This window comes from Schistocerca serialis, chromosome 3 (genome assembly GCF_023864345.2).
Source record: "Schistocerca serialis cubense isolate TAMUIC-IGC-003099 chromosome 3, iqSchSeri2.2, whole genome shotgun sequence".
In the NCBI taxonomy this organism is placed as follows: Eukaryota; Metazoa; Arthropoda; class Insecta; order Orthoptera; family Acrididae; genus Schistocerca; species Schistocerca serialis.
Window position 1 is genome coordinate 837,037,345 of NC_064640.1, and position 12,858 is coordinate 837,050,202.

Consider the following 12,858-nt stretch of genomic DNA (forward strand, 5'->3'; position numbering starts at 1 on the left):
ACTCAATGGCATTTCCAACAGTGTTCTAAAAGCTTGTTCCCAACAGATGAGAGATTGTCAGCCACATATGTAGTACCTCACTGAAACAGGGCCTTTTTCCAGATAGACTAAAATATGCTATTGTTAAACAATTGCATAAAAAGGAGGATAGGTCTGATGCTAACAACTACCACCCAATCTCACTTCTAACAGCTTTATCCAAAATTCTTGAAGAAGTAATGTATTCAAGAGCAGCATCACAGATTTGTAAAAATGAAGAACTAACAAATTGTCAGTTTGGTTAACAGAAAGGCTTTTCAACAGAAAAACTGATCAAATATTAAATGCTCTGAATAATCAAACATCACCTATTGGTATATTTTGTGATCTCTCAAAGGCTTTGGACTGTGTGAATCATGAAATTCTTCTAGATAAGCTTAAGTATTGTGGTATGAGTGGGACAGTGCACAAATGGTTTAACTCACATTTAACTGGAAAAATACAGAAGGTTGAACTTAACAGTACAGACAGTCTGCAAAAATTAGCAGTCCTCTAACTGGGGAGATATCAAGAATGCATGTCCCACACTGTTCAGTCTTGGGTTCTGCACTGTTCTTAAGATATATTACTGACTTGCCTCTCTATATTCGTGAAGATGTGAAGCTAGTTCTTTTTGCTGATGATATGAATATAGTAATCACACTGAACAAACAAGAATCAGCTGAGGAAATTGTAAATAATGACTTTCAGAAAATTATTAAGTGGTTCTCTGCAAATGGACTCTCACTAAATTTTGAGAAAACACAGTACATACAATTCTTTGCAGTAAATGGTGTTACACCATTGAAAAATATTGATTTTTAAGAGAAGTCTGTTCCTAAGGCAGAGTATTCAAAATTTCTGGGTGTGTGCATTTATGAATTTAATTGAAAGAAACACATTGACGATATGTTGAAATGGTTAGGTTTGGCTATGTATGCTTTTAGAGTTATTGCAAATTTTGGTGATAAACATATCAGTAAATCAGCCTACTATGCCTGTTTCCATTCTCTGCTTTCATATGTCATCATATTTAGGTTGAATTCATCATTAAGAGAAAAGGTAATCATTGCAAAAAAGTGTGTAATCAGAATAATAGCTGGAGCAGACATTTCTTTAAGGAACTTGGGATATTCACAGTACCTTCACAATACATATATGCACTTACAAAATTTGTTATTAATAACCCCTCCCAATTCAAAAATAATAGCAAAGTGCATTGCTGCAACACTAGAAGAAAGATGATCTTCACTGTCCTGGGTTAAATCTGACTTTGACACTGAAAGGGGTGAATTATGCTACCACAAAAATCTTTGGTCATTTGCCAAATAGCATTAAAAGTCTGACAAATAGCCTACCAGCGTTTAAAAATAAATTAAAAGAATTTCTGAATGACAACTCCTTCACTCAATAGAAGAATTTTTAGTTATGAAGTAGTAACTATGTACAAAAGTTAATTATATTGCGTAAAGAAAACTTATGTTAAACTGACATGTTTCACATCATTACAAAATGTCATATGTATGATCTCCAGAACAAGTATTAATGTGATGTAAGTAATGTAATATATATTAACTACCCGATAACAAATAATATACTGTCAAAGTCACAGACTGAATCTCTAAAGGGTTCTGATATTGAGAAGGCTATTATCTACACATACAGCAAAAATGCACTTAATTCATACATAGTAAATTGGTATATTTTGTGATTTATCAAAGGCATTTGACTGTGTAAATCACAATATCCTTTTAAGTAAATTAGAATATTATGGCATAACAGTAAATGCTATGGTTCAAATCCTATATTTCTAACAGGAAACAGTGGGTCTCATTAGGAAAGAGACATATATTAAGCCGTTAGGTGTCATCGAACTAGGAACTAATTACAAGTGTGCCCCACAAGGTTGCATCTTAGAGCTCCTACTTTTTCTTGAGTATATCTGTGACCTTTCATCTGTAACATTATGAGATGCCACATTTGTTTTGTTTGTGTATGACACAAACACTATAATAAATAGTAAATCAATGATAGTCCTAGAAAGATCAGTTAATGAAATTTTCATGGACATTAATAAACTATTCCTAGACAATTATTTGTCACTAAACTTTGAAAAAACACATTACATGCAGTTTAGAACTTGTAAGAGGTTTCCTGCCATTATATGCCTAAAAGAAGATGACAGTGTTAAATTCTTGGGATTACAGCTTGATAATAAATTCAACAGGGAGGAGCATACCACAGAACTCCTGAAAGTGCCTAAACAAATCTCTGTTTTCAATACAAATGCTGTCAGACATAGGTGATATAAAAATGAAAAAGCTGGCACATTGTGGTTGCTTTCATTCTATAATGTCAATTGGGATAAGATATTGTAATAACTCATCAAACCAAGCTAAAGTTTTCCATGTCCAAAAACATGTAGTAAGAATTATTTGTGGCATGAACTCAAGAACATCCTGAAGAGGCTTGTGTAAGGAAGTAGCAATACTATTGCTTCCCAATATATTTATCACTTAATGAAATTTTTCATTAAACATGTATCTCTTTTTCAAACCAACAGCTTGGGGCCTGGAAGTTTCACATCAGCACACACACTGCTGCAGGACCACTTCACTTGGGATTTGTAGAAGGAAATTAGAATATTTGTTTTTCTTTGCAAATATTTATTTTATATTCTTGTATTTCTGACATTTTCTATATCCTGCAGGATCTTCTCACTACAGATCTATTGGAACAAAAAGTACATCTACTAAAAATTTAATTATTGTAATGGTTTGTGTCCTGGAACTCTCTAAGACGATAAAATAAGTTATATCTTATTCTGTTGCTGAAATTTCAACAGACTTTTAAAGATATTGGTTGTTGCAGGAACACGGCCTCGTAAATTCAATTTCCCTCGAAGACCTGTACTGTTTAACAGCACAGCAGACAAAGATATGGATCTCTTAGAATCTATGGATCATTTAGCCAGAGACAAGCCTGGATTAGACAACTTGCTTCTTCCAACACAAGTCACAGTTGCTCAGTCTCGAGGTATGTAATACATACAATAGTTTCATAAATGGACTAAATGTAATATATGCAGTTATAGGAAATTTTGTATGCTGCCTTAAATGTGAAAATGTTTCTTTCTATCTAGCACATGAGGTAATTTAATAGTTTTCACCTGTGTAGTTGAATATTTTATAGTTAAATTATTATTTTTATATAATTTTACACCACACTACTAAAAATGATTTTAGTGACTGTTTTCTATGAAAATTTCTTTTACATGACATTATATTTAGTGGAATAAAAATATTTAGAGACGATGTTACTCTCACAGGGAGCTAAAGTGGTAAGATGACACTTCCCTTTATCAAAAAGTTACAAATGATATTTTCTCAAACGCATCTCTTTCTTGGGGGGGAGAATGATTTTTCTTCCTAAGTGTTGAAGGCACATTCAGTATTAAATACAAGAATGAAGATTTTAAATGTTGCAAAGAAGCCCATGATTTAACACATTTGTTTGAAGTGCTGCTGACTACTGCCACTGGAAGGAAGCCATCCACAACTATTAAAAATATATTTTTGTAATTGTGTTGAAAATTACAAATGTGTACACTGGCTGTCAGAACAAATGGAGTAAGCTGGAACTTTGGTACCCTGCTAAGCTTGTGATCATGATAAGTTAGATTTGAGTCATGGTTCAGCAGACCTCATTCAAGTATTCAGTACTTTTCATAAAGGACTTGAAATGAATGATGTGGTGGTCCCTTCAACAAATTTTTTAAAACTTATTTATTTGTTTGTAGAAATATCTTTTTTCAGTACATATACTGTGCACAAGATATTGGACAGAAAAATCTTTTTAGCTGTTGGTTTAAAACTACTGAACATATTTCATTTAAATTTTTATAACTCATTGGATCCTCAAAGTGAATAACAACAAATTTGACTACATTCTTTTAAGTCTCCAGTCTTCTGACTGTTTCGATGTTGCCCACTATGAATTCCTTTCCTGTGCCAACTTTTTCATCCCAGAGTAGCAACTGCAACCTGTATCATTAATCACTTGCTGGATATATTCTAATCTCTGTCTTTCTCTACAGTTTTTACCCTCAACAGCTCTCTCTAGTGCCATGGAAGTTATTCCTTCATGTCTTAACAGACGTTGTATCATCCTGTCCCCTCATCTTGTCAGTGTTGTACACACATTTCTCTCCTTGCTGATTCAGCGGAGAACCTCCTCATTCCTTACCTTATCAGTCCACATATTACTGCGTATTTACAACATATTTCTGCAGTTAAAAGCATGAATGCATGAATTACATGTTTTCAAGCATAAGATACAGCTAATTGAATAAAAGTAGTTTTTCAGTAGGAAGCTGTCGTGGACCTTTCCAAGTTTTGTAGTTTAGGAAGAGATTTTTATATGTCTGGGTAATTTGTTGTATAGTTTTGTCCCTGCATGATATATGCCCTTTAGGCATAATGTGGTGGTGCAGTGACTAACATGTATGTCGCTGTCCTTCCTCGTACTGTAATCATGGACAATTTTATTTTGAGGAAAAAGGTTTTCATTTCTCAGTGTACATGTTTTGACATGCACAACTACTTCCAATACATAAATTCGGGGAAGGGATAAGATTTTTACATCCTTAAAGAAAGCTTGAATGACTTTGTGCTGCTTGCTTCTTTTATTATTCTTATAATTGCATTTTGTTTTGTAAAAACTGTTTTGGGCTCATGTACATTTCCCCATAAAATGATACTGTACCTCGGTAATGAATGTACATGATCAAAGTATATGGTATTTTCTCCCTGGTTCCTTCTTAGATGCAATATGTGATCAAAAGTATCCGGACACTTGGCTGAAAATGGATTACAAGTTCGTCGCGCCCTCCATCGGTAATACCGGAATTCAGTATGGTGTTGGACCACCCTTAGCCTTCATGACAGCTTCCACTCTCACAGGCATACGTTCAGTCAGGTGCTGGAAGGTTTCTTTGGGAATGGCAGCCCATTCTACATGGAGTGATGAACTGAGGAGAGGTATCGGTGTCAGTCGGTGAGCCCTGGCACAAAGTCGGTGTTCCAAAACATCCCAAAGGTGTTCATAGAATCCAGGTCAGGACTCTGAGCAGGCCAGTCCATTACAGAGATGTTATTGTTGTGTAACCACTCTGCCACATGTCATGCATTATGAACAGATGCTGGATTGTGTTGAAAGGATGCAATCCCCATCCCCGAATTGCTCTTCAGCAGTGGGAAGCAAGAAGGTGCTCAAAACATCAATTTGGGCCTGTGCTGTGATAATACCATGCAAAACAACAAGGGGTGCAATCCCCCTCCATGAAAAACATGACCACTCCATAACATCACTGCCTCTGAATTTTACTGTTGGCAATACACAAGCTGGCAGATGACGTTCACTGGGCATTTGCCATACCCTCACGCTGCCATCGGATCATCACATTGTGTAAGATGATTTGTCAAACCACACAACATTTTTCCACTGTTCAATTGTCCAATATTTACACTCCTTACACCAAGGGAGGTGTGGTTTGGAATTTACCAGCGTGATGTGTGGCTTCTGAGCAGCCGCTCGACCCTGAAATCCAAGTTTTCTCAACACCTGCCTGACTGTAATAGTACTTGTAGTGGATCCTGATGTGGTTTGGAATTCCTGTGTGATGGACTGTATAGATATCTGCCTATTACACATTACAACCCTCTTCAACTGTCAGCGGTCTCTGTCAGTCAACAGATGAGGTCAGCCTGTACGCTTTTGTGCTGTATGTGTCCCTTCATGTATCCGCTTCACTATCACATTGGAAACAGTGGACCTAGGGATGTTTAGGAGTGTGGAAACCTCGCATACAGACATATGACTCAAGTGACACCTAATCACCTGACCACGTTCGAAGTCTGTGAATTCCATGGAGCACCCCATTCTGCTGTCTCACGATGTCTAAAGACTACTGAGGTCGCTGATATGGAGTACCTGGCAGTAGGCGGCAGCACAATGTACCTAATATGAAAAACATATGTTTCTGAGAGTGTCTGGATACTTTTGATCATATAGTGTATTTGCTACTGCTATTCCTCTATTAATTTTGCTGAAGACAGAGCAGTAAACCTAAAAAAGAAAACATTACTCATTGTTTATTACTTTTCACAATTTTATTCATTTAGTTTAAGTGAAATTGATATTAATACAGAAAAAGTTTTTAAATCATATGCCCTCATGTACTCTAAACCAAATTAACTGTTTTGCTTATTTGGAACTGGTGATAAACCTTTTATTAAATTCATGAAACAGTGGACTCTGGCAGCAGCTTCCAAGACTATGGAGATCTTTCTTAGTATATAAAATTTACATTATCATTAAATCAACCCTCCATTCTTGTAGTACATTCAAAGTTTTCCTTTCAATAGCATAGATATACTTAGATGAATACTAAGTGAATACTAAGTAAGTTTAAAAAAAAAAAAAAAAAAAAAAAAAAAAAAAAAAAAAAAAAAAAAAGGCAGCTTCCTTCGAAGGTTTTTTTAAGTACTGAATAAGATGTTCACTTGCACTCATTTTATGTGTAAATGTAGAAAACAAATGATGCACTTCATTAATACCACAAAAACAGATTATTATTCATTACAACAGTTTGCCTTGTAAGCTGAAACATTTCATACTGACAACTTGAAACCCTCTTTTGACAAGAATGGGATAAAGAAGGGTGACCTTGTGAGCACATCAGACTTGAATGCAGGATTCTGGTGTGGAAAGGTGGCTAATTATGTAATATACCATTTATTTTATAAACTTGCTTACACAAGTATACATTTATTTTTTCAGATTATCGCCAATAACATGAATCTTCTTTAAATATTAAAAACACTTAAAACAGTCCACTCCAGTTTTGTAAATTATATCTTTATAATCCAACAAAGCAGTGATAAAATAATTAAAATCTTAAATACACTTGCTTAGTTCACTTGATAAGGCTCATAAATTTCAATAATATATTAAACAAAAACAGTGTTGTAATTTCTGCTCCAAATAGAAGTACCAAACATCACTTTAACTAGAAGGGCCAATGTGACACAGACTCTATAACCAATACCAGCTTTTCACCAAATTCACAATGAAATTTAGTAGAGAATTGAAGTGAGCTCTCGCGATAATCTAATCTGATTACTTAACTGCAGTGGGACAATTTTAAATACTCATAACCAATAGCCTAAACTGTTCATTTTATATATGTTACAGGTGAAGAAACTAACCCTCTTCTTTAATTTAATTTAGACTTGGCAGGTGTCTCAATACCTTAAAATCTCTATTCCAGAATTTTCTTGAATGTAGTATAGCAAGCATAATCAGTTTAACAGATAAGTTGGTCCTTGAAGGATAGCACCAGTAACCTAGACCTTGGCTTCGTGGGCCACATTTGCAAATGGACCATCGCTTTGGACAATACCTTCAGTTACTTCCAAGTTGCTAGAATGATACAATTTGAAAACCAAGAATGCAACTCATTCATATGTCATAGTATTCTCTCAAATGAGTGTGGAAAACAATCACATAATACCATGAAACACTTAAATTAGAACAACTTGACATTAGGAAACAAAATTAATTTATTCACCCGCCAGGGCATTCCACTTCAATAGTAATGTTCTGTAACTGTCCTGGAGCTGAATCAACATGGCCACTGCTCCACGGATGGTACGTTGCACACCACCGCAGCACCTAAACCCACCCTATTCCTCCACATCTTTCATTAAGACTGGTGTTATATCAACCCTGAAGTATAAATTTCTACAACAGAAAAATGTCCAATTAATAAGATGCCAATTAAGGATCCTCCAACTGCTGCAGGGCAGCTTCTAGGCATGCAAACTTGCTAAGGTGAGCGCAACCCTACACAATGTCAATTAGGGATGAAATGTTGACAACATCTTTTGTTAGCTACAAATCTTGACTTTTTCGTTAACTAGAAATCTCAAGGCCAGTAATGTGGCACATATTAACCCAACTGTCTTAACTTACATAAACCCGCAAACATTAAAGAACAAGTTTCACCACCTAAGCAGATGCACATGGGCTCCAGATAATTCCATCAAATGGTCCAACAGTTTAACAGTCAAAACCCATCACAATTTATATGGGACTTCTGCTCACCAGAGAAGGAAATTCAAACACCAACTCAGTCTCAGCAGCTCACACTGTACCTCTGCCCAACAGCAATGTTTCCACCAGCTGGCTTATCAGTCAAGAGTATGATTGTTGGCTTTCAGGCCACAGTTGGGAGCATTTTTGAAATGGCTAAGTTTAACCATGGTGACACATGAGTAGTTTCCAAACTATACTGTATGTGGCAAAATGGTGCTATCCAAATCAAGAGCGGAGGCAACTATGGGGAACCATGTGCCATAAATTTCAGGGATGAATGTTTGGTGTGGAGATGTGTACTGGTGAATAGACATGCAACTGTTGAGCAACTGACCAGTACATCTGGTCATCTACTGAGTAGTGACAGGTGACCTTATCAGATGAACCACATTTTATGCTCTTTCAGAAAGATGGTAATTAGCTTATATGGCCCTGAGACAATTTTCTGTGGATGAGGAACTGTCTGAGAATGTTTTTGTAGCATGCCCTGGGTGATAACATCATTCTAGAAGACAAAGTGGATCAATACAAGTATGCGGACCATGTCCACTGCTACAGGTAGTGGCATTTACTGGCAGGACAGTGTGTTTCACACAATGTGCAGTGTACGTGTGTGATTTGAAGAGCACCAGCACAGGCTTACCATACTGTCCTGGCCATCAAACCTCCCCAGTTTAAACTCATCTGAGACACTGTGGGATCACCTTAAGCTGTTAGCAGTGCGGATCCTCTACCAAAAAACCTAGTACAGCTGGCTACGATGTGAGTTGACATGGCTCCACATCCCTGTCTGTATCTACCAGAACCTCACTTCTTGCAGCAGTCCACACTGCAAAAGGTGGTTATTAAGGATTTTGACTGGTGGTCACATAAATGGGACTGGACCATGTAGTTTAATCAAGCATGGAACTACATGAAATAAGAAAATAATAACACTTCCTTGGAAAACCTGATAAGTGTATCTAATGACTAGTTAGTTATTTTCTGTTCTGTCGATCATATTTATGACAACTTGGTATGGTGCAGAATATATCAGCAGGTTTACATATAAGATACATTTTCTATGTGGAAACATAGCTACATGCTGGACATTTACATAACTGGATTTATATTTTAACTTTAATCCTCAATAAAATTTATGAAATGTAACCCAACCACACACCTAGGTATTATATGAGGATTGGAACTTAAATAGTGGCAACTATTTATTCACAACCGATACGAAAGAGTTACATGTTTGCACCTGTTACTGTCCTTCAAAGTAGTCACCAGTGTTGTGTAGAACCCATTGCCAGTGATGTGGAAGGCATAGTATACCATTAGCAGAGCCTGTTCTGTTGATGGTGTGAACGGAGTGGTCTGTTGCCTGTCAAATCTCTGGAACAGTTCTGAAGCGAATGCCATGAAGTGGTTACCTCATCTTCAGAATCAAATCAAAGTCACAAAAACTTATGTCCAGGGAGTATGGTGGATGGTACAGTACTTCCCAGTACCATCGACCGAACAGAGGAGCCACAGCTTGCACTGTATGCACCCATGCACTGTTGTGCAAAATGACGGTTGGGTTGCACAGAAAGCGTCGCCACTTCCTTTGCGAAGCTGGTTGCAGGTGATTCTCCAAAAATGAACAGTAATATGACTTAAGTCCTTGTGACTTTTCCAGAGATTCGACAGGCAGTAGACTGCTTCATTCGCACCACCAACAGAACATGCTCTGCTAATGGTATACTACGCCTTACACATCACTGGGAACGGGTTCTACACAACACGTGACTAATTTGAAGGACAATAACAGGTGCAAAGATAGATAATCTGACACACACAAAAATCAATTCTTCTGAATGCTGTATGTCTTGTTTCTTCTGTTGCTGTAGAGACTGGTCTTCATTACAATACTTACTTCTTACTTCTTCAAGAAAGAGCACTATTTCTGCTCTATCAGATTAAGACTGATGGTCATTTACATATAGCACTAACAGAGCAGTCCCAATATTGAACCCTGTATAACACGAGTAGTATTTTCATAAAATACAGGCTTTCATGACAAGTATTTAGCCCTTACACATCCTCCATACAGTCTTGATCTGTCCCCTACAGTTTCCATATTTTTGGACTTCTGAAGAAAGACATTCATGGTTGTTGATATGTTATAGATCTACATCTACATATATACTCTGCTAGCCACTAAGCGGTGTGTGGTGGAGGGCACAATTCGTGCCAAAGTCATATTCCCCCCCCCCCCCCCCCCCCCCCCCCCCTCTGTTCCACTCACAGATCGCACGAGGGAAAAACGACTGTCTGAATGCCTCAGTACGAGCTCTAATTTCCCTTATCTTTGAATGGTGATCATTGTGCGATTTGAAAGTTGGTGGTAATAATATATGCTCTACATCCTTGGTGGAGATCGAATTTCAGAATTTAGTGAGCAGCCCCTTCCGTTTAGCGTGCCGCCTACCTGCAAGTGTGTCCCACTTCAAACTTTCTATGAGATTTGTAACACTCTTGCGATGGCTACCGCTCTTCTTTGGACCTTCTCAATCTCTTGAATCAGACTCAACTGGTAAGAGTCCCATACAGACAAACAGTACTCTAAGACTGGATGAACTAACATATTGTAAGCTATTTCCTTTGTTGAAGGACTGCATCGCTTCAGGATTCTACCAATAAACCACAATCTAGAGTTCACCTGACCCATTACTCATGTAACCTGATAATTCCATTTAAGATCATTTCGAATAGTCACACCCAGATACTTGACGGATGTTACCGCTTCCAAAGACTGGGCATTTATTTTGTACTCATACATTAATGGGGATTTTCACCTTGTTATACGCAGTAGGTTACACTTACTAATATTGAGAGATAACTGCCCGTCATTACACCATGCATTTATTTTCTGCAAATCCTCATTGATTTGTTCACAGCTTTGTGTGATACTAATTTCCTGTAGACTACAGCATCATCGGCAGTCTAATGTCACTGTAAATACCATTAACCAGATCATTTATGTAAATCATAAAAAGCAGTGGACCTATTAAGCTACCCTGGGGCACACTTGAAGTTATGCTTTTTTCTGTTGAAGTCACCCCATTCAGGATGACATACTGCTCCCTGTCTGTTAGATGTAGAAGTACAGGCCTGGGTGCAGCCATGGTTTGATAGGCAATCACAAACATTTTTTCGTGAAGGCACTGAACGTCTTGTCTCAGAGTGGGGTAAATGTATTAACAGTTTTAACAGTTTTGGTGATTATTTTTTAAATAATAAACAGTTCACTTTTTTCCATCTGGCTCATTTTCATTTGACTGCCCCTTAGACACCCAGATGAACTTGCTTATAGTATTTGAGCCTTAATCTCCCTCTAAAATTTTTACTGCTCACATTTCCCTCCATTATCGAATTGAAAATTCCTTGATGCCTCAGTATCTGTCCTATCAATGAATCTATCCTTCTAGACAGGTTGTGCCATAAATTTATTTTCTCCCCAGTTAGATTCAGTATCTCATCTTTAGTTATTTGATCTATCCATCAAATTTTTAGCATTTTCTGTAGCACTACATTCAAAACCTTCTATTATTTTCTTGTCTTAATTGTTTGTGATCCATATTTCACTTCCACATGTCACACACTCCAGACAAATACCTTCAAATACCTATAAGGCAGTTGTGCCCCAAGGCCTGGAGCTGGTGTGTGTGTGTGTGTGTGTGTGTGTGTGTGTGTGTGTGTGAGAGCGATCTATTTTTAAATGTGTCTGTCTGCCACTCAACACCTCCTCTGTGTGGTAAGTAACTATGGCCTAATTTGTTTTGTTGTTATTCCATCCCAGATCTGTCCCTGGAAATGTTTTGCAGTTTAAAAATTGATTCTGAAATCTGTATCATACCATTATGTAATCTGTCTTTAATGTTCCAGTGTCCCAAGTCTCTTCCACATATACTGCCATCATTCATGATTTTTAAACCAAGTTTTTGCAATGATTGAATCGTGCTTTGTTCAAAATTCTATAACTTATCTTCCCCTTTCCTTTCTGTCACTCCATCTACTCATATAATGTTTTCTTACCTGCCTTTTCCCACTACAGAATTGGAGTCCCTGTCACAATTATATATTGTCTCCTTTAATGAAATGAATAATTTCATTTATCTCATCATACATTCTTTCAATCTCTTCATCATTTGTGGAGCTAGTAAGCATATAAATTTGTACTACTGGCATCAGTGTTGAATTTGCGTCTATCTTGGCTGTAATAATGCCTTCATTATGTTGTTCATACTAATTCACTCACATTCCATTTTATTAGCTCTATTTCTCTGTTACCCCTGTTTCCTTATGTATTGATTAACCCATATTCACCTGACCAGAAATCCAGTTCCTCTTATCACCTCACTTCAGTAACACTCACTACATGTAACTTCAACCTATTTGTTTCTCTCTTTAAGTTTCTGTAAACTACCTTTTGGATTAAGGTATTTAGTATTCCATGCTACAATCCATAGAATAACAGATTTGTTTTTTTCTGATTACAATGTCCTGTGTAGTCCCCACTGAATGGGGGACTATTTAACATTCAGAATATTTTACTCAACAGGATGACATCATTGTCAGCTGCATATTGTTGGGAAAGCAGCAGATGTAATTTCCATTTGCTTTCAGCTGTTCACGGTACTAATGTAACAAGGCCAT

General features: G+C 37.0%; 1 protein-coding gene across 1 annotated transcript in view; it reads left to right on the forward strand.

The window, feature by feature from the left end:
• Window positions 1-12,858, forward strand: part of LOC126470879 (serine-rich adhesin for platelets) — a 479,197-nt gene that overhangs the window by 462,697 nt on the left and 3,642 nt on the right. The window contains exon 18 of the mRNA XM_050098901.1: window positions 2,890-3,054. Within this exon, the coding sequence (XP_049954858.1) occupies window positions 2,890-3,054 (165 nt within the window). The remainder of the gene's footprint in view (window positions 1-2,889; window positions 3,055-12,858) is intronic.